Below are 21,987 nucleotides of genomic sequence, written 5' to 3'. Positions count from 1 at the left end.
AGGAACAACCTTGTTACTTTGCGTGTTACTGCAGAACAGTCGTAGTAAAATTATTTCCCCGAGGTAATTGGAACAGCTTAAAAACTTAAAATTGAGGCCGACAGTTAGTTCTAAGTGCAGTTACCCGACGTAGAGGGACATGTTGACTTAAACCATCGGATTATTATGGAGATTTCAATTCTATTATTATATTCATATCTTCCTTAAGGCAAAACATGTTTATTCAATTAATACATGTGCTAAAAAAATGCTTCGGCAACCAGGATAGGAAAACCGAATTCTCATTGAACGCAAATAAGAGTAAATGATTAGTTGTTAAAGTTTTGAACAAACCCATAAGGTGACCAAATTCTGATTAACCACCTAAATGAATTTTAAGTTATGTCCCAGACACAAAATATGACGTCAGATTTGACCTTTGAAAAATATTAAAAATACCGTTCAGAAATTGGCAACTTTAGATGAATCAGTGTTCATGGCGACCGGCGGTAGCAGTGGAGCCGTCGTGAGTGACAATAAAGACAAGATGTTGGTGGCGGCCATTGATTTTGGCACTACCTTTAGCGGTTATGCATTCTCTTTCTAACATTACTATCAGGCTGACCCATCTAAGGTTTCAAGCAATCATAACTGGGTGGCAGGTTCGGTGGCTTTTGTCTCATTAAATGCCACAACCGTTGTGTTATTTGACGAGAACAAAAATATCCACAGCTTTGGTTACGAGGCGGAGAACACTTACTCAGAACTGGCGCTTGATGACGAACATCACAAATGGTATTTCTTCAAACGCTTGACGAAAAGCAAGTTTGTCCAGTTTGGCGTAATTTTATTTTTAGCTCACAGATTTTGTGATCGCTCGATGTCCGGCGTCCGTCGTCTGTCTGTCTGTCTGTCTGTCCGTCAACATTTAGCTTGTGTATGTGTAGAGGCTGTATTTTTCAACTGATCTTCATAAAATTTTGTCAGAATGATAACCTCAATGAAATCTAGGCCAAGTTCGAAAATGGGTCATCTGGGGTAAAAAACTAGGTCAAATCAAAGAAAAACCTTGTGTATGCGATAGAGGCTGTATTTTTCAACTGACTCATGAAATTTTGTCAGAATGATAACCTTGATGAAATCTAGACCGAGTTTGAAAATGGGTCATCTTGGGTCATAAAGTAGGTCACTGGGTCAAACCAAAGAAAAACCTTGTGTATGCGACAGAAGCTGTATTTTTCAGTTATCTTCATGCAATTTTGTCAGAATGATTGCCCTGATTAAATTTAGGTCTAGATTGAATATTGGTCACCTGGGGTCAAAAACTAGGTCACTAGGTCAAATCAAAGAAAAACCCTGTGTATGCGATAGAGGCTGTATTTTTTAGTTGGTCAGACTGAAATTTGGTCAGAGTGATAGCCCTGAAGAAATCTAGGCAGAGTTCGAATATGGGTCATCTTGGATAAAAATCTAGGTCACTAGGTCAAATCAAAGAAAAACCTTGTGTATGCGATAGAGGCTGTATTTTTCAGTTGATCTTCATGATATGTAGTCAGAATGATTGCCTTGATCAAATCTAGGTCGATTTTGAATATGGGTCATCTCGGGAGCAAAAACTAGGTCATTAGGTCAAATCAAAGAAAAACCTTGTGTATGCGATAGAAGCTGTATTTTTCAATTGATCTTCAAAAAATTGGTCAGAATGATTGCCTTGATGAAATCTAGATTGAATTCGAATATGAGTGATCTGGGGTCAAAAACTAGGTCACGAGGTCAAATCAAAGAAAACCTTTGTGTATGCAACAGAGGCTGTATTTTTCAATTGATCTTTATGAAATTTGGTCAGAATGATTGCCTTGATGTAATCTAGGTTGCGGCTGAATATGGGCCATCTTGGGTCAAAAAGTAGGTCACTAGGTCAAATCAAAGAAAAACCTTGTGTATGCGATAGAAGCTGTATTTTTCAATTGATCTTCATGAAATTGGGTCAGAATAATTGCCTTGATGAAGTCTAGGTCGATTTCGAATATGGGTCATCTGGGGTCAAAAACTAGGTCACAATGTCATATCAAAGAAAATACTTGTTTAAACTCAAGAGACCACATTTTGGATCCAATCCTAATAAAAATTGCCAGAATATTTGTTTCCATGAAATCACTAAGTCAAACATGTTTACACTGTTATGGTGTTTCTCAGGTGAGCGACCTAGGGCCATCTTGGCCCTCTTGTTTGTTGTACATAAAATGGTTATAGAGTAATTGAAGCTGCTTTGTCATATACGCAAGCCTTTATATTTGTGAGCAGTCACCCAGATCATTGCACGTGTTGTAGAGGTGCGCGGTATTACCGGTATACCGGTAACCGTGGTACCATCTTCCCGTGGTACGATACCGCGGTACCATCGGGGATACCGGTATTTTATCAACATTATCCCTACTTTTGTTTATTTTTAATTTACATTGTCTATGTAGCCTTCCGTAACAGCAATTGACACAATGCATGATTTTCCGATTTATTTCTCTGGAATTCCCATGCTACTATTATTAGTTTCCAAAAATAACCACCCAATGGTGCAATTGAACATGCGAACATGTATGATCGACCGCGTGATCCCCAATCAAAACCTTCGAAAACCTCCAGATTATTCCGTATAGATGGATGACGTCATGGGCGCACTTGTTTTTACTTTGAGTCTGGTAAATTCGGCGAGTCCCGACTTCTTGTTTAAATGATGATAGTTTAAAATATCCCAGTATGTATTTGCACGTATTAAAAAAGAAATAAATAGTATGGAAAATGTTGTCGAAATTTATTATTTTTTGTTTGAAAACGATCTGATGAAGCCTTCATAAACGTTACTGGTTTATCAAACGGGTGCACGAATCGAACTTCAAACAAGCGCGGCCTATATACATGTGACCCAGTGCTTCCCTAGAGACAATATGGCGACTTCCGACGAATACACGCTAGTAAAAAATACTAAGGGTCATTAATCTAACTAGTTAGTCATTAGTCAAGTTAATATTCCAGTGTATTTTTTTCTTTAATTCTAGTCAAGTAACTAGTCTTCTTTGTTGCTCATAATAAATTAAGTATTTCTGAGAGTTTTTCAATATTTTTATGACCACTACCATAGCTGTAGGTCTTACGATAAATATTGTGGTATACCGTGGTATATACCGCGGTTAGGAAAAAACCGTGGTATACCGTGGTATTTTTTTCAAGGCGGTACCCAGCCCTAACGTGTTGGTTTGAAAATGTTAGAAATTTGGTGTCTTATTTAACTTACTGTAACGAGTTTAATTGTGCTGAGGTTCATCGGGAAACATTTTAAGGAAACCATACCCTTACGTGTTAAATTGTTTGGGTCATTGAACATATAGCGTTACAGCGCACATATAGCGTTACAGCGCCTACATGTATTAATCGATAGATTTTCTAAAATTTTCTATTACTATCTCGTATTCGTCTGAAACTTGCAGAGCCACATTTCCCTTTAGCAGTTAATATTTTTACCATATTTTATTTTATTCCTTCAAACCATGAAAACCAGAAAAGTGAATAATAACACTATTATATACTATATATACAAGTACAAAGGGTCGCGGAAATCTTGTCATCTTCAAGCAGTCCGGACCGTGTTAACATTTTCAATAAATCCTACAAAGCAATTTTGAGATATGACTCCTGACCGACAAAAATTGAACAAGAGCTCGTCGAACACGAAATGCCCCCCTTGATGCATTCAGTAATTGCACAAGGAACAGAAATTATTTGCTCACTGTAAACAAAAGTTCTACTGTTCTGGTTCAATGTGACATTGACCTATTGACCTCAAAATCAACAGGGGTCATCTCCTGGTCATGATCAACCTCCCTATCAAGTTTAGTGATCCTAGGCCCAAGCGTTCTCAAGGTATCGACTGGAAGTGTTTAACTGTTCCGGGTCAATGTGACCTTGACCTTTAGCCTACTGACCTCAAAATCTATAGGGGTCATCTACAGGTCATGACCAACCTCCCTATCAAGCTTCATGATCCTAGGGCCAAGCATTATCAAGTTATTGTCTGGAAACGGTTTAAATGTTCCGGGTCACTGTAACTTTGACCTACTGACCTTAAAATCAATAGGGGTCATCTTCTGGTCATGATGAACCTCACTATCATCTTTCATGACCCTTGGCCCAAGCGTTCTCAAGTTATCGTCCAGAAACCGTTTTAACTGTTCCTGGCCAATCTGACCTTGAACTTTGACAAAATGACCTCAAAATCAATAGGGGTCATCTACTGGTCATGATCAATCTCCCTATCAATTTTCATGATCATAGGCCCAAGCGTTCTTGAGTTATCACCCGGAAACTGTTTTACTGTTCCTGATCACTGTGATCTTGAACTTTGACCTACTGATCTCAAAATCAATAGGGGTCAGCTGCTGGTCATGGCAAACCTCCCTATCAACTTTCACGATCCTAGGCCCAAGCAATCTTGAGTTATCATCCGGAAACCGTTAAACTGTTCCGGGTCACTGTGACACGTGCATTTTGACATACTGACCTCAAAATCAATAGGGGTCATCTGCTGGTCATGACCAACCTTCCTATCAACTTTCATGATCCTAGGCCCAAGCGTTCTTGACTTATCATCCGGAAACCGTTTAACTATTTAGGGTCACTGTGACCTTGACCTTTGACATACAGATCTCAAAATCAATAGGGGTCATCTGCAGGTGATGAACAACCTTCCTATCAACTTTCATGATCCTAGGCCCAAGCGTTCTTAAGTTATCATCCGGAAACGGATTGGTCTACATACAGACCGACCGACAGACATCTGCAAAACAATATACCCCTTTTTCTTCGAAGGGGGCATAATAAAAACACTAATATATATACAAAGGAAATAAATATCGTCGTTCTGAACCACTCTGGCTGAAACTTGCAGGGCCTTATTGCCTTGAGCAGTTAACATTTCTACCATGTTTTATTGAAATGCTTCAAAACATGTCTGACGGACAGAAAATGAATAAAAAGACAATATATACTTGTACAAAGGACCATCAATCTTGTCTTGCTCAAGCAAGCAGGGGCCAGTTGTTCGAAACTTTAACCGGCTGTTAAACTAACCACTGGTTAAATTTTGATTCAAAACACTAGTCTTGGTGGGAAACACTAGTATGAATTTCTGATTTTATTGTAAAGAATTTTCAAATTTCATAATTCTTAACTCATACATTTGTTTTTCTAAGTCTAAGTCTAAAATGTCGAAAACTAACGCTGAAAGTTAATCAATCGATAGCTTAATCCCCTGTTAAAGTTTCGAACAACTGGACCCTAACCGTATTTCTACCAAGTTTTAGTTAAATGCTCCAAATCCTGCCATAGATATGGCTTCAGATGGACGGCCAGACAGACGGACGGACAACGCCAACACTACCCCCGCCCGATTTCGGCTGTAATGTGTACTCTGAAAATTCCACATTGGCACTGTAGTATGGTCTGAAATGCAGTTGGTCTGTTGACCCTTTTTGAAAGTCAGTTGTTTTTGGGGTTTTTTGTTTTGGTACTCAAAGATGAGTCATATGCAAGGCTAAGGCTTCAGTTACTGTAACAGAAAATGATTTCCGTTCTAATTATGAATGAGACGTTGCGATACGACTTGGTGTGTAGGCAGCTTGATAGGACAGAAATGTTGGGGGATTGTTTTGTGGCCACTATGGTCAAGGTCACTGTTAACTAAACCGTGGTAGCGATGAAACTTAAAAAAGAATTTGCTCACTCGGATTGGACTATCTTAATGTGTAGACTGTAGAGTATCAGGAGTAGACATATGCAAATACTATCTGCTTTACTAATGTTGGAAATAGATATTAAGAAATGTACAAACAGCTACCATTGTCCTCTTAACCGTTAGCCTGCTGGCGGCAACTGATTCTGCCTTTGCGGACCAGTGCAGACCAAGATTAACCTGTACGTCATGATCTGCACTGTTCGCTATTCAGTCAGTAAATTTTCAGTGAACATCCCTTTGATAAACAAGTTGTACTGTTCAATTTGAATGATGGACCAATTCATTTCAGGAAGTTTAGCAGGGTAAAGGTTAAAATTAGCTAAGAATACTTCTTTCAGATTTTCATCATATCTGTGGTCCGACAGATCGCTTCAATTGTGTTTATTGCTTTACTCACCTGATTTTTAAAACACTACACCAATGCATTGAAAACATACAACATATTATTTATTGAAATCAAATGGTTAACCATTAAACAATTAACAACAAATAAGAAAACGTGTCTAAATTAATATATTTAAATTACAAATAGTATCATGCATGTTTAATCAAGGCTTAGCAGAAGCATAACTGCATTTAATAAAATAATCACAGGTGTTTTGTTGTGTAAATAAAATATTTTGATATGCTTGCTCAATATGCACTTGAAGCTCTATCAATATATATATCAGCATTATCATATCCCACCCACCTAATATACTAGATCTGACTTGCATATATATTTTATTGATTAAGCTTCAACCACATTGATTCTGATAAAACACACTTGGACGTATAACTTCCTTTTCGTGTATCACGATTTTCATTTATATTATTTCTTAATTTTAATGTGAAAACTCCACACACATTTCCGTTAAAACAAGGAAATTTGACATCACGGTATATTTGGATCCGAGGAATAGTATGGCACGCCATAGCTGCCTTCTACTTATACTTTTTAAATGGTGATGTAGTCATGTCATTTCGTGATGTGTGTTTCACATTTCGTAATTTCCCATTCCGTGTAGTAGATAATTCAGCTGGTGATGTGCATTTCATATTTCGTGTTGTGCATTTACTATGAGACAGTTGGTGATGTGCAACAGAAAAGTCAGATGGTGATGTGCATTATAAGTAGAAGGCAGATATGGCGTGCCATGCCATAGTAGAGCGCTATAACTTTATATAAACAAGAGATCACAGAGTGATCTTATGGCCCACCAATGAGCCATTTATGAATGTTCCAAATTTCAAGACTAGCTCAAGGTCAAATTTCATTTCGGTAAACAACACTGCATGTGGTCCATGCATGTGGTCCAAATTTTAAAGCTGTAGCTTCAGAAATGTGAAAGTAGGTCACTAGATCAATTTCAAGGTCAAAGTTCATTTTGGTACACAAAACTATGCATGTGCTTCAAATATGAAGACTGTAGCTTGAGAAATGTGAAAGTAGGTACCAGGTAAAAATCAATGTCAAATTTCAATTCAGAACACAAAGCTATGCATGTGGTCCAAATTTGAAGCCTGTAGCTTCAGAAATGTGAAAGTAGGTCATTAGGTCAATTTTAAGGTCAAAGTTCATTTTGGTATATAAAACTATGCATGTGATTCAAATTTGAAGGCTGTAGCTTGAGAAATGTGGAAGTAGGTCACTAGGTCAAAATCAAGGTCAAATTTAATTTCGGAACGCAAAACTATGCATGTGGTTCAAATTTGAAGCCAGTACCTTCAAAAATGTGAAAGTGTGAAAGTAGGTCACTAGGTCAATGTCAAGGTCAGTTTGTTTCGGTACACAAACCTATGCATGTGGTCTAAATTTGAAGGCTGTAGCTACAGAAATGTGAAAGTAGGTCACTAGGTCAAGATCAAGTCAAGGTTCATTTTGCCACTCAAAACTATACATGTAGTCCAAATTTGAATGTTGTAGGTTATGGACAAGAAAATTTTAAAAGTTTTTCCCTATATAAGTCTTTATGAACCATGTGACCCCTTGGGCGGGCCATATTTGACCCTAGGGGGATAATTTGAACAAACTTGGTAGAGAACCACTAGATGATGCTACATTACAAATATCAAAGCCCTGGGCTTAGTGGTTTGGACAAGAAGATTTTCAAAGTTTTTCCCTATATTAGTCTACGTAAACCATGTGATCCCTAGGGCAGGGCCATATTTGACCCTAGGGGAATAAATTGAACAATCTTAGTAGAGGACCACAAGATGATCTCACATACAAAATATCAAAGCCCTAGGCCCTGTGATTTCGGACAAGAGGTTTTTCATTTTTCTCCCTATATAAGTCTATATAAACCTTGTGACCCCCGGGGCGGGGCCATATTTGACCCCAGGGAAATAATTTGAACAATCTTGGTAGAGGACCACTAGATGACGCTACATACCAAATGCCAAAGCCATAGGCCCTGTGGTTTTGGACAAGAAGATTTACAAGGTTTTTCCCTATATAAATCTATGTTAATTATTTTTAACCGCCTCGGTAGCCTAGTGGTAGAGCGTCCGCTTCGAGTGAGGGAGGTCGTGGGTTCGATCCCCAGCCGCGTCATACCAAAGACGTAAAAATGGTACTAGTAGCTTCCTCGCTTGGCGCTCAGCATTAAGAGGGTAGTGCTAGGACTGGTCAACCCTGTGTCAGTATAATGTGACTGGGTGGGGTATCATGTCACGTGTCTACGGCGTGATATTCCAGTGAGGCAGAACTATAAAGTTGGGCATTGTGCTCACTGCTACAAGTAGACACCGTCGTTTATATGACTGAAAAATTGTTGAAAAAGACGTTAAACCCGAACAAAAACAAAATGTAAATTATAAAAATAAACAAAGGGCCATAACTCACCCAAAAATTGTTGAACCAGTCTGATTTTCATGGGGACACATCTAGGGTACAAATACATCATTCTGACAAAGTTTGGTTAAAATCCCCCAGTAGTTTCTGAGGAGATGCGATAACGAGAAATTGTTAACGGAAGGACGGACGGACGGAGGGACGAAAGGACCACGGACGCAGAGTGATTTGAATAGCCCACCATCTGATGACGGTGGGCTAAAGACGTTTAAGAACCGAAATGATACTGTATCTATTATTAGGCACGTTTAATAAGTCACTAGACGTCTATGCACTCATAAGTTAACTATTTTAAAAGCATTGACGTCACGTCGACCTACCATATGGCGACATACATGCGCCATGAAATAGTGCTATATTTCATCTACTTGTTTACATAAAATATATATTAGAATTGAAATGATATATAGCAGAACCATGTTTTAACATATCGAAACAATACTAATCGGTCAATTATTCCGCAAGCGCATAACCTCATCGTATTGTTTAGATATGTTAAACATGTTTCTGCAACATAGTATTTCTTAAATATACTCAAGACAGTGATTTATCATAAATAAAATCACTCTTTGGAGTTCCAAACAACGATTTTTTTCTAGAGCAAATAATTGTATGAGATCTGACACGTTATCAAGGATTATATAACTATCTGTATCTTTGAAGATATTCATAATTTATTTTCCTGTTTTGTGCGGTGTTTTTACCAGCGCACTGCTATTTCACGTTTGACGCTATGACGTCATAACTGTAACGTACAGACAGTGAAAGTGTTGTTCAATAAGACGGGTCGTGTAAGAATATAAGCGCATTTTTATCAAGCTAGATTCACACTGCCTCGGATGGGCTTGCGGATGGGTTCCAGATAGCATCAGTAACGCATCCGTATAACTCCTAACTCATTCGTAAGTCATCCGGTGTATCCGTTCAGAAATCGGAGGCACCCGGGGGCAAGGGTGCAAAGTTTTGAACATGATCAAAATTTTGCCACGGATAATATATCCGTAAGGAATCCTTAGTAAATCCGGAACAGTTCTGAAAAGATTGTAATAGATTTTAAAAGATTGTAATAGTCCGGAAGACAGTCACCTTGGTCAAAAAGTAGGAGATACGAGCACATTCGTAGCAATCCGGGGATGGGAATTCGGAACTCATCCGCAAGCCAATTCAGGACAGTGTGATTCTAGCTTTAAGTAAATCCTATTCAACATCGTTTCTGATTTCTCATTCATCACTTGCGTTACTGGCAATTATTACTTTTATGTTTTTAAAATAAAATCTAGTATGGCACTGATTTCTAGTCATTTTTCTGTAAATCAACGATATATGTCAAAGTTATATAACAAGAGGGCCAAGATGGCTTTAGGTCGCTCACCTGAGTAACACACCATAACTGTGTAAACTTGCTTTACCTAGTGATTTCATGGAGACAAATATTCTGACCAACTTTCATTAAGATCGGATAAAAAATCATGGCCTCTAGAGTGTAAACAAGCATTTTCTTTGATTTGACCTAGTGACCTAGCTTTTTATCCCACATTCGAACTTTTGCAAGACTTCTTAAAAACAAACATTCTGACAAAGTTTCGGGAAGATTGGAGCAAAAAGTGGCCTCTAGAGTGTATACAATCTTTTCCTATAATTTGACCTAGTGACCTAGTTTTTGATCCAACATTACCCAGACTTGAAAACATCCAAGACTTCTTGATAACAAATATTCTGATCACATTTTATGAAGATAGAATAAAAAATGTGACCCTTAGGGTGTAAACAAGCTTATTCTTTGATTGACCAGGTGACCTAGTTTTTGACCCCACATGACCAAGATAAAAATTCATGAAGAGAGGGTCATAAATGTGGCATCAAGACTGTTTTTTACTTTGATTTGACCAAGTGACCTAGTTTTTGATCCCATATGATCCAGTTTTGAACTTGGCCTAAAAATTCATACGATATTTCATGCAGACAAACATTATGACCAAGTTTCAAGCACATCAAATGAACAAGATTGTTAACAAGCTTTTCCTTTGATTTGACCGGATGACCTAGTTTTGGACCCCATATGATGGCATAGAAACCATCAAGATAAACATTCTGACCAAGTTTCATGAAGATAGATTCATAAATGTGGCCTCTAGATTGTTAACAAGCTTCCTCTTTGATTTGACCTGATATCAGTTTTAAACCCGACATAACCCAGTTTCGATCCAGGCCTAGAGATCATCAAGATAATCATTCTATGTAAGTTATTGTATCAAATCAAAGTATAAATGAAACCTCTATATGGCTAAAATGATCAAAATAGAAACATTATGCCCCTTTCAGGGACAGTAACTCTAGAACTCATGATGTAATTTAGCTGGTTTTCGATAGGAACCGAGAACTTATTAGGAAGTTATGTGTAAGTTTGGTTAAACTCAAATATAAAATGTCACTTCTATCGTATTCACAAGGTGAAAATTAACAAATTTTGGCTCTTTCAGGGGACAGTCAGGGGCCGTAACTCAGGAACCTATGAATGGATCCAACAGGTTCATCATGGAATTCAAGAGTTACTGTTGTTAAAGATAGTTTGCAAGTTTGTATCAAATCAAAGCATAAATGAAGTCTCTATATGGCTGCAAATGCCAAAACAGCAAATTTTGGCCCTTTAAGGGGCCATTACTCTGGAACCCGTGATGGGGATTTGGCCAGGTTTCAAAAGGAACCGAGATATTATGCCAGTACAAGTTGTATGCAAGTTTGATTAAAGTTGATTATAAAAAGTGGTCTCTGTCACATGCCAAGAATAGCAAATTTTGGCCCTTTATGGGGCCATACCTATGGAATCCATATCGGAATATGACCAGTTTTCGAAAGGAACTCAGATATTATGCCAATACAAGTTGTGTGCAACTGATTGCAAAATTTGGTCTCTATCGTGTTCTCAATCCCAAACTAGCAAAGTTCGGCCCTTTAAAGGGCCATAACTATGGAACTCATAACGGGATCTGGCCAGTTTTCGAAAAGAACCCAGATATTATGCCAATTTAAGGTGTGTGCAAGTTTGATTAAAATTAATTGCAAAATGTGGTCTCTATCGTGTTCACAAGAAATTGTGAACGGACGACGGATGGACGGACAATGAACAAAATGCGATCAAAAAAGCTCTACCTGACGGTGAGCTAAAAACATAAAATCATATGTTATTGATATTTTACGAATGGACGTTTCATTACACTAATATCAAAGCCCTAGGCTTTGTGGTTTTGGACAAGAACATTTTCGAAGTTTTTCCCTATATACGTCTATGTACACCAAATGACCCCTAGGGCGAGGCCATATTTGACCCTAGGGGAATAATTTGAACGACCTTAGTAGAGGACCACTAGATGATGTCACATACAAAATATCAAAGCCCTAGGCCCAGTGGCTTTTGGACAAGAAGATTTTCAAAGGTTTTCCCTATACAAGTCAATATAAACCATGTGACCCCCAAGAGCGGGGCCATATTTGACCCTATGGAAATAATTTGGACACCCTTGGTAGCGGACCACTAGATGATGCTACATACCAAATATCAAAGCCCTAGGCCCTGTGGTTTTGGACAAGAAGATTTTCAAAGTTTTTCCCTATATAAATCTATGTAAATTATAAAAATAAACGAAGGGCCATAACTCACTCAAAAATTGTTGAATCAGTCTGATTTTCAGACGGACACAACGAGGGAATCAATACATCATTCTGACAAAGTTTGGTCAAAATCCCCCCAGTAGTTTTTGAGGAGATGCGATAACAAGAAATTGTTAACCGAATGACGAAGGACGACAGACCACGGACGCAGAGTGATTTGAATAGCCCACCATCTGATGATGGTGGGCTAAAAACATGCATCAGTCACACAGTGAAAATCAAAAACAGATTTTTTTTGTACGACACTCAAGTTAGATAACACTGAAACATGAATTTGACCGTTTTTACCTGTCACATGCCCTTTAGTAGGAACAGTGTGATGGAGTGTAGTGGACATTGTGAATGTATGCATATCAACAAATAACAAGAGATGTTTGTAAAACACATATGTCATCCACAAGGCCTCTTGGTTGTAACTATGTGCGTACCTTTAAGAGTGAAATATGCTGTAACATTGACCTTTGACCTAATTACACCAAAAACATTGTGTCGTCAACTGTTCGACGACCATAAAATCAAATATTTACTAGTCATTTTAGTCTCAAGGCCTCTGTGCCCTCGGCAGCAGACCTACTGAACACCAAAAATTTAGGGTTGTATCTACTGATCATATGTATATCTTGTAAAGTTCAACAGCAGTAGCTCCAAACTGCACATAGGCAATCATCCCATAATGGGGTTTTATCACCGTAGGCCCAAGTTTTATCCAGTTAATGACCGTTAACTTTTGTTGTTTTTTTCTCCCAGTCAATGTAACCTTGTATTTTGACCTACCGACTCCGAACATCAGATGTCATCTAATGACCACTAACAATCATCCTATGAAGTTTGACTTCTGTAGACCAAACCGTTACTGTGACCTTGACGTCTGATCTACTGACACCCAAAGCAATAAAGGGTCATTTAGGTAATTTAAGTAATTTAGTGACACAACAATAATGCTATGGAGTTTAATTACTTGAGTTGAATCACTCTCCTCAAGATCACTTTGTCCTTGACTTTTGATCCCAAAGCATAACAGGCCAACTACTGGTCATAAGTAATGCTTCACTGAAGTTTGACAAATACTGACCCAAGTGTTGTATAGTTGTTGATCAGAAACAAAAGCAAAACGGACAGACAAACTGATATGAGCAAGTCACTTTGAAGGAATGAAGGTGATAATAAGATTTGTTAATTTAAGAAATAAAATACCAGTTTTATCATTTTAAACTAAATTAAATAAATGATATGTAGCCTTGTATATTCAGCCTTTATTCTTCATCCGTGAATTTAGATCATGTTTAACTCTTCTCACATGGATAAAATCAACGTGTTCCTTGTGATATTGTACGAAACGTTAACATATTTCAGTTGTTATTGCCATGTTCAGCTCAAAAGAAACAGAAACTATTTCATTCGTTTTAAAGGAAGTCGAAATAAGACTCGAATGTAGAATTTTCAAGCAACTCTTTAGCTTCAACTTTGAGTTCTGTTTCTCCAAACATCATTTTGACTTCGACTCTTATCTTGTCGGTGCTGTCAGGAAGCTTTACAACAACATTGCCGAGGCACTCCGTATCCTCCTCGTCGACAAACACTGGATCTCGTTTTGTAGAAGCAAAAACTTTTAAAAGCATTTCCCTCTGGTTAGACTTTAGTGTTACGTGCTTCCCGGTTCGAGCTTCACCCACAGGTATCGTCTCTCCTTCGTGGATGTACTTCTTGAATATATCTCTGCAACGATCAATGCCACCAACAGACACACGGTGATCATCCGGATGAATGTGGGGATCAAAGGGTGGCGATATGTTAATACCGTATGTGTATTTAGACACACGCGAGGTGATCGTTACCGGTGTATGACCGAATATCACAGCACCCTTCACAACAGCAAGGCCAGCTTCTCGTGGCGAAATAACTTTGACATCTGGGAACGCCGTCTTTATAGCGTTGGATACCAGATCAGACTCTGAAAATCCACCAACCAGCAGAAAGATATTTGTTCCTTTAACACCAGGCTTTTTCATTAAGTCTTTTATATGATTTATTATTTTGTCACAACAGCCTTGAAACAGATTTTTATAGACAGCCACATCCATCCTCAATTTATCATTGTCCCATGTCATTTTACCGTTGTATCTCGGACATCCTTCTATAGCCTCTTTTATGTCTTCTCCCGTCTCCTTTTTATAGGTCTCAGCGATTTTTACAGGGACTTTGATTGTAACCTTTCTGGCAGTTTTTGATAAAGGCGATCTCTTTTTTGTTTCCAGTTCACGCTGTAAATCTAGCATATCTTCGGTATTTTCGTCGCAAAATGTTTGATAGACCGGGGCACCGATGATGCGTATTAACAGTTGCTTGAACTCTTCATCAACTTTAGTTCCTCCCCATGCGCCTCCGCTTGCTTTATGTACTTCTTTCAGACCACCATCTACTTGCTTCTCATGTACTGTAATATCGGCTGTTCCACCTAAAATATACAGTATCATAGGTATTAAAACGTCTCCTGAACTGTTCTTGGTTCAAAAAGTTTTATAGATTTGATGTATCTTTTCTTTCTAATAAACATTTCACTGAAAACGATATTCAGTTATTGATATTGACAAATTTTTCATGTATTAAAAAAGCTGTCAGGGATCTAACATTTTACTGGAAATATAACGCGCGCATAGGAAGAGACTAGTTGGTGTCCTGAAATCGTAAAGTCTCGAAGAATTCTAAAATAAGTATTGGTATCATCAATGGATAAATGTGGATTTATTCATCGAAAACAAGTAGTAGATCACGGTTATAGTACAGTATAATTACTCTTTATTTTGCGGGACGTACTAAAGATATGCAGAACTAGGCATTGTACTAATAACTGGCGCAAAGTTTCATTAGAATCTGGACGGGAGATGAAGCATACACAAGAATATTTAAATGAACTTTATAAAAAATCATCAAAGGGCCATGGCAATGGATTAACCGTAAAATATGTTACAATGATGTTTCATTCGATCCTAACGATAGTACAGGCGAAGTAGTACGTGCCGATAATATATACTAAACTCCTTTAAGTTTCATTGAAATCCGGTCAGATTTTATAAGACAAAAAACAAACAAACAAGTAACATGTGGACGGACGCACAGGTGGCGAAGGCAAAAACAGTAGTTTTACATTTTATTTTAGTCACATCCGTTTACACGCCAAAAAAAAAAAAACAATTAAAAAAAACATACATCACAAATTGAAAAATGTAAATGGCCACTCTCTAAGAGTTACAGGAGACTATCGATAAATACTCATCTGAAATTATTATATACATGTAGGACTAGAGCAGTAAGAATGTTGTATAAGGTCATAAGAGGCGATTCCTGCCAACTGACTGTGACTAAGTAGATGGGTGAGTGGGCAAATGAGAGGGTGGACAGAAGGACAGTTAAAAATGGTCTTAAGATAAAGAATCTACATATGATCAGATTATCTGTATTTTGATTAGCAAACATATTTTAAGGTATTTTAAACAGTACATGTCCCATGAAATGGAAAGACATAACACCTACGGAAGCTAGATAACACGATATATACAATATTAGTACATAAAACAGTACATACCCCCTAAGTCAATAACCATGTATTTAGTTCCAGGGCTGGCCACTTGAAATTTCGCTCCATCCGACCCAATAATCATGTCGGTAGGAATTGTTTGACAGTAAAGCGATGCGGCTTCTGGTTCAAGCGCTATGGACAACTGACCTCCATCAATCTTAGCCTAAATAATGGGTACACGCTAACAGGTTAAATGTCTACCGATGTTATGGAAATCACACTAATGCTTTCAGATACTGGTCCAAAAATGCTTTTCCTGACCAGATTTTGCCATAATTTATTTATGATTAATTGAATTCCATTTATTGACTAGCAGTATAGTATTAAGCTATATGATCTTCTTCATTTTATATGTTCAAAGCCTTTTCAAAACTGAATAGGTTTATATTCTTTCTAAACATGATATCAAAGACACAAACCTTTTAAGATTTTAGTGAATAAAATTTCACCAAGACTTAGTGATATACATCCTCTTATTAGCATAGTCAAAAAAATCACAGCATTTCGTAAAATTTAAATTTTATAAAATTAATACATGACGCAAAGACGGTTAAACAGAAGGTTTTTCTGTGATGCGGGTTAATAAATCAAACATGTAATAATTGCATTAATTCATTTGAAATATGTTACCTCATAAGCTGCTTCTCTCATAAACTGTTTCGCCGAATCCGGCCATATTGCAGGCACTGTTAACACCCAGTGTATGTCGTTATTTTCTACTTTTGTTCCACTGGACTCGAGCTTTTCCAACAGATGATCTTTCAAGTATTTAATCACAGCGCCAAACACTTTCTTCGCCTTCATTTTCTTGTGGGTGCTGTCTTCTAATTCCATTTCTCGAGATATCTTCTATGGTATAACATAAAAATAACGAGACTTTTTTTAAGACTTTAAAAAAAACATTTATATCAAAGCCAAGCATCATACATCTTATATATAATCATTGTGTTTTTTAAACTTCATGTTATAACATTATTTCATTATAAAAAGTCAGACTGCAAGCTCAAGTACATCTATCAAACTTTTCTATCTTGAAGTTAATTAAATAATGATGTTCTCAATCTAAGAACAATTTCAAATGGAGAAACGATTTTTTTTTTCTTGTTAGCAGTGTTCTTATAAAATAAAATATATCTCTACAGTAAAAGTTTTACCTTCTTTTCATAGAGTCTCATTTTGAATTGTTTGAAGAAATACCAGTTATGGTGTTCTTTATCCGCAGCAAGTTCTTTATACTCATTTTCAGCATCATACCCAAAACTATGAAATTGCTGCCTCTCGTCGAAAAGGACCGCTGTAGGTGCTTTAAGAGAAATCAGTGACATTGATCCTGCATTCCACGTATGCACTAAAATTTTAGTGGGGTCCTTGTTATATTCATCTTTAAAGGAAGAGGCATAACCGCTGAAAGTTGTACCAAAATCTATGGCTGCCACCATCATCTTCTCCTTCTTCTTGTTTATAGCCGAGGAATCCATTCCTGGAAAAAAGCAACAACGACTGTTAAATGCTTCATAGAGAAGAACTCTGGTGACATTTTAATATGGCTTTCAAAGTTTAAGGGACAATTCGTCCTAAAACACATAAATAAACGATACGCATTTATGTAATATATCTTGCTGTTCCTGTCCGTGTTTAAAGCGGTTAATCAGATCTTTGCCAGCTAATGGATTTGTTCGACGCTTTAAAAGCTAATCATTTACACTATAGTTTGTGTTTTTCACTGGAAGTATTTTTAACTCATCTGATGTCATATCCCCCCACTAGATATTTTTGAAATACATTTTAGGTTAATTTTTGAGGCAATGGAGGGGTTACTCTCCTCTTGATTGGGGGATGGCGGGGAGGTCCCCTCAGTCAATTTAGTTAAATTTTTTGAAATTCAGGTATGCAATAAAGGCCTCTGGTGCGTTTCTGGGTCTAAATTTTGAGAAAAAACTATTCCTTTTGTATCTTTGATCAGTTTAAGTCGTGGGGTGGGGGGGGGGGGGGGGGAGGGCACGAGCCCCTCGGCCCTGGCCCTAGAACCGGACATGGTGTCCTTAAAATTGACTCAAATTTTTGTTTAGGTCCACATTGCAAATTTGTTTATCATCATTCAGTAGATTAGTAAATTTTTGGCCCGATCCTAAATGTTTTTATGACCTTGGAGAATATTTTTTTTAACTTTCTGACAAAAAGTTGCAAAATTGCACATTTTATGCTTTAAACATGATCAGTGATGTTAGAAATCAACTTACTGATGCTCTAAAGGCATAACCCCCTTATTTGTATTCATTTTTGACACAAAAATAATTTCCAAAAAGTCTCCCTTTCTCCCTTAATCAAAAAAAAAAAAAAAAAAAAAGAAGAATTTCCGACCTACCTACCCTAATTCTTTTTAGCATGTTACCGGAAACAAAGATTTTTAGGCCTTATTGTTCCTTCTCTTAAGAAGGAACTCTTTAATTTGGTAAGTTACACTTGACTGAGCAGCTGACCCAGAAACCTGATGTAATATACAATAGAAAGCTATTGGGCGCCGTTTTACTATTTTCTAGGCATTTTTTGATATCAAGAAATGATTTCTTGATATCAAAAATTCAATTTCTTGATATCAAGAATTATTTTTTTGATATCAAGAAATGTTTCTTGATATCAAGAAATCGAACTTGTGATATCAAGAAATAAAAAAATCGATTTTTTGATATCAGGAATTCATTTTTTGATATCAAGAAATGCTGTCTATTTTTTGATATCAAAAATTCGAATTGTCTCAAGCCTACTGCATATTGGAAATAATCAGAATATGTGGTGCAACTATCTAACACATGATTTTACTTTATCATACCTATCCCTTATAATTCGTAACATTCTACCTTGGATACCGCATTTATACTTTTTTAGCCATAATGAAATTCTACATATGCTGTCAAAACATGACTTAAGATCAATAAATCTAACATACAAACGTTTATTGTTATTGATGTAATGTTGTATTACAGACTGTAAAATAAAAATTGCGTCCACGGTCGATTTACCCTTTCTGAAACCAAACTGGCTATCAGAAATAACTGTATATTTATCACAAAAAGTTTCAATTCTTTTGAATTATCCCCCTATAATTACTTGCAAGTTTGGGATCACCTTTTTTAAATACCGACACAATTATACCCTCGGTCCATTTCTCTGGAAAAAAACAGATTCTAATATTGCATTGAAAATATCACAAAGATGTGAGACTGAAATATACTATTTGACAAATTTTCAAAATATTTCATAAATTCGTCAACAGATATGTCATTTTGGGGCACACCAGATTTCTTTTTCTTAAAATAGCTCAAAATTGTTTGGGTTTACAAAATCTTAATCTCTCAATTTCAGCATATTTGCGTTTTAAATAAGTTTTCTTTTTCTTCCGAACCAACTCTTTATACTCTTTTTTATATTTACAAAAATTTTCTCTACTAGCTATTAAATGCACTTAAGGTAGTTCTGCACGTTAGGATCGAATTTTTTAATTTTAATAATGTTGTTTGTTTTGAATAAAATATCGTCAGATATCCTTGAAAATAGCAGAATAAAACAATGATTGACTATTATGCTCGTCACTGATACTAAATGAGCGTCAAATCTGTCCTCAATTTACGAAAATACGATCAAAACTCACTTTCTTAGACAAAAGTGTGGTACAGCTCATACCCTCTTTGCCAACTGTTCGCGTTTTCGAGCAATAACCAAGCTAAACGTTCAACATGGAACACTACCTCAGAATAGTATACTCCAGGCCGGGTACGGTGCTCTTTATCTCGAGTCGAAAACTGCGGTAATAAAAAAGTTACAAGACTTTTCTGACCTGAATCGACGTAAATCTGTGTGTGGTCAGCTCATTTGCGCTGGGTTTTGATGACGTTGCATTCTTGGTTTCCCCACCGTGATTTAAATAAGTGTGTTTTGCTGATCTACAATCAGCGTCGAACCAGTCTGCATCATTTGAATAATTACGATCCAAAAACGAGACCTGCTTTTTTGTCGTGAATGCTTTAGAAAACAGTGGGTCTGCAACCTTTATTTACTGATAATCGGTCGCTCATGTCAATGTCAAAAGTAATTCGATTCAATATTAGCTATAGTAGTTTAGCGATCAGACTGGTTCGAAAATTGTCCTTTTTAGGTTTCATTCCATTTGTATTGAAGTCCAGTACTATCAGGTAAAACAGGTATACAATAATTGGAATACAATGAAAAACTAACGGGAGCATGATCACTCCATTCGTTTACAGATTGTATATTGAATTAACTTATATCTGAAAAATGTCTTTCATTGCAGATGAGATAACCAATAACTGACGCCCCGTTATGTGTAACATGTATAGTTACCAACGTTAAAATCATTACCTAATCTGCGATTACTAAAGCGACATAGATCTATTAATTTCACTCCAAAATTATTACAGGTTTTATCTAAGGAGGCCCGTACCATATACGTGTCAGGAACATAAGTATCATTATCAATAGACTGGCTTATACGATCACAAATAATAAAATCGTTTTTAATACCCACTCGGCTGTTAAAGTCGCTAATAAGATACATTGTACCTAGGTTTCCGAAATGGAGGCTATTCTTACGGGACCGTAGGAATAGCCACTTCCTTAAATGCCCTAGAAGGAACTTTTGCTATGCTTTAACCACAGGCACGGGTCCACTGTATATATATCTTTTTTTAATATAACTTTTTCACACAAATATACTTTATATATGTTAGTCAAATGAAAAAGAAATCGATGACAAAAAATCCGGCCATAGTGTCATTTAAATTGAAAATGTGAACTATGCGAGCGTAACGCTATGGGCACAGGAGCCTGAAATTCTATCTATAATGCTCCAAAATGGCTAAATATAAAAATGACCCCTCCTATTCTTTTATATATATATATAGGAGGGGTCATTTTTATATTTAGCCATTTTGGAGCATTATAGATAGAATTTCAGGCTCCTGTGCTATGGGAAGCTACTCGGCAAACTTGTGGAACATTTCAAAGTCGGAGTTTATACACTTGCAGTCGCTACCTGCATGATTGCACCTTTGAAACATTTAAAGCCGTCCATAAATACTAAACTGACCCCATAAATTGCTTTGAAATACACAGAACAAGTCTCTAGGAGCGAAATATTTCAAATATCCCCGGCGATTTCAGCTGCCAAACGAAGTGATAAAAACCAGGAACACGTCCGCTATCCGGAATGAAATCACCGGGGATTACTGAAATATATCGCTCGTAGAGACTTGTACTGTGTTTTTCAAAGCAATTTATGGGGTCAGTTTAGCATTTATGGAAGGCTTTAAATGTTTCAAAGGTGCGATCGTGCAGGTAGCGGCTGCAAGTGTATAAACTCCGATTTTGAAATGTTCCACAAGTTTGCCGAGTAGCTTCCCATAGTGCTACGCTCGCGTAGTACACCTTTTCAATGTAAATGACACTGACCGGATTTTTTGTCATCGTTTTTTTTTTCATTTGACTAACATATATAAAGTATATTTGTGTGAAAAAATTATATTAAACAAAAAAAAAAAAAAAAATATATATATATATATATATACACTGGACCCGTGCCTGTGGCTTTAACTTGTAGAATATACAAAAACTGAAAAATGTCAAACAATGCTACTTAGAATATGATTGGTCACTTTTAAAAGATCATGTAGCCCCTCTTTCCCACTCTTGTTTACCGTTCGTAATGTTTGTTTCCAGGCTTCTGGTGACAAGCACTTGACCATTGGGTGAAAGAAAAGACAAACTATTTCAAGCAAAACTGTCTTTCGAAAACGAAACAAGAAAGTATTTTTACGTCTGGAAGTAATATTTTACTTCTTTATATCTAACAAAAGACTTAATTAAAAAAAAATATTCTCACCTCAGTTACTGAAATTAAATCCGCTAATAAATCGTACTTTTAATTAATTTCTAGATACATTATTTTTTGTTATCGACAGCTTGACCTTTAATAAAGTAGACCGAGAGGCACCGAGTGGGGAACGGTATTTATATCTGTTAGGAATTTGTCGGTCGGTGTAAACACCCCGGGACACCCAGGGATACCACGGGACACCCCGGGATACCTTTATCTTATAGAAAGCTTTGAATTTAATTGTTTTTATT

The 21,987-nt window shown here is 36.9% G+C and overlaps 1 protein-coding gene across 1 annotated transcript; it reads right to left on the bottom strand.

Moving 5' to 3' along the window:
• Positions 1-6,194: 6,194 nt before the first annotated feature.
• Positions 6,195-21,886, bottom strand: LOC128556851 (heat shock 70 kDa protein 12A-like). Its single transcript, XM_053542593.1, has 5 exons — positions 21,743-21,886; positions 17,001-17,326; positions 16,477-16,695; positions 15,853-16,009; positions 6,195-14,724 (listed from the first exon to the last, which is right to left on the bottom strand). The coding sequence occupies exons 2-5, from the start codon at positions 17,322-17,324 to the stop codon at positions 13,673-13,675; spliced, it is 1,752 nt and encodes a 583-aa protein (XP_053398568.1). The 5' UTR covers positions 17,325-17,326; positions 21,743-21,886; the 3' UTR covers positions 6,195-13,672.
• Positions 21,887-21,987: the final 101 nt, after the last annotated feature.

This window comes from Mercenaria mercenaria, chromosome 5 (assembly GCF_021730395.1).
Source record: "Mercenaria mercenaria strain notata chromosome 5, MADL_Memer_1, whole genome shotgun sequence".
NCBI lineage: Eukaryota > Metazoa > Mollusca > Bivalvia > Venerida > Veneridae > Mercenaria > Mercenaria mercenaria.
The sequence above is the reverse complement of the archived record's forward strand: the minus strand, read 5'-3'. Positions and strand labels throughout refer to the sequence as shown.

Excerpts from the sequence above, each read along its gene's own strand:
- LOC128556851 (XM_053542593.1), bottom strand. The coding sequence starts at position 17,324 with ATGGATTCCTCGGCTATAAACAAGAAGAAGGAGAAGATGATGGTGGCA. Across the intron at positions 16,696-17,000 it reads TGAGACTCTATGAAAAGAAG|AAGATATCTCGAGAAATGGA; the intron begins GTAAAACTTTTA and ends GTTATACCATAG. Across the intron at positions 14,725-15,852 it reads CATGGTTATTGACTTAGGGG|GTGGAACAGCCGATATTACA; the intron begins GTATGTACTGTT and ends TGTATATTTTAG.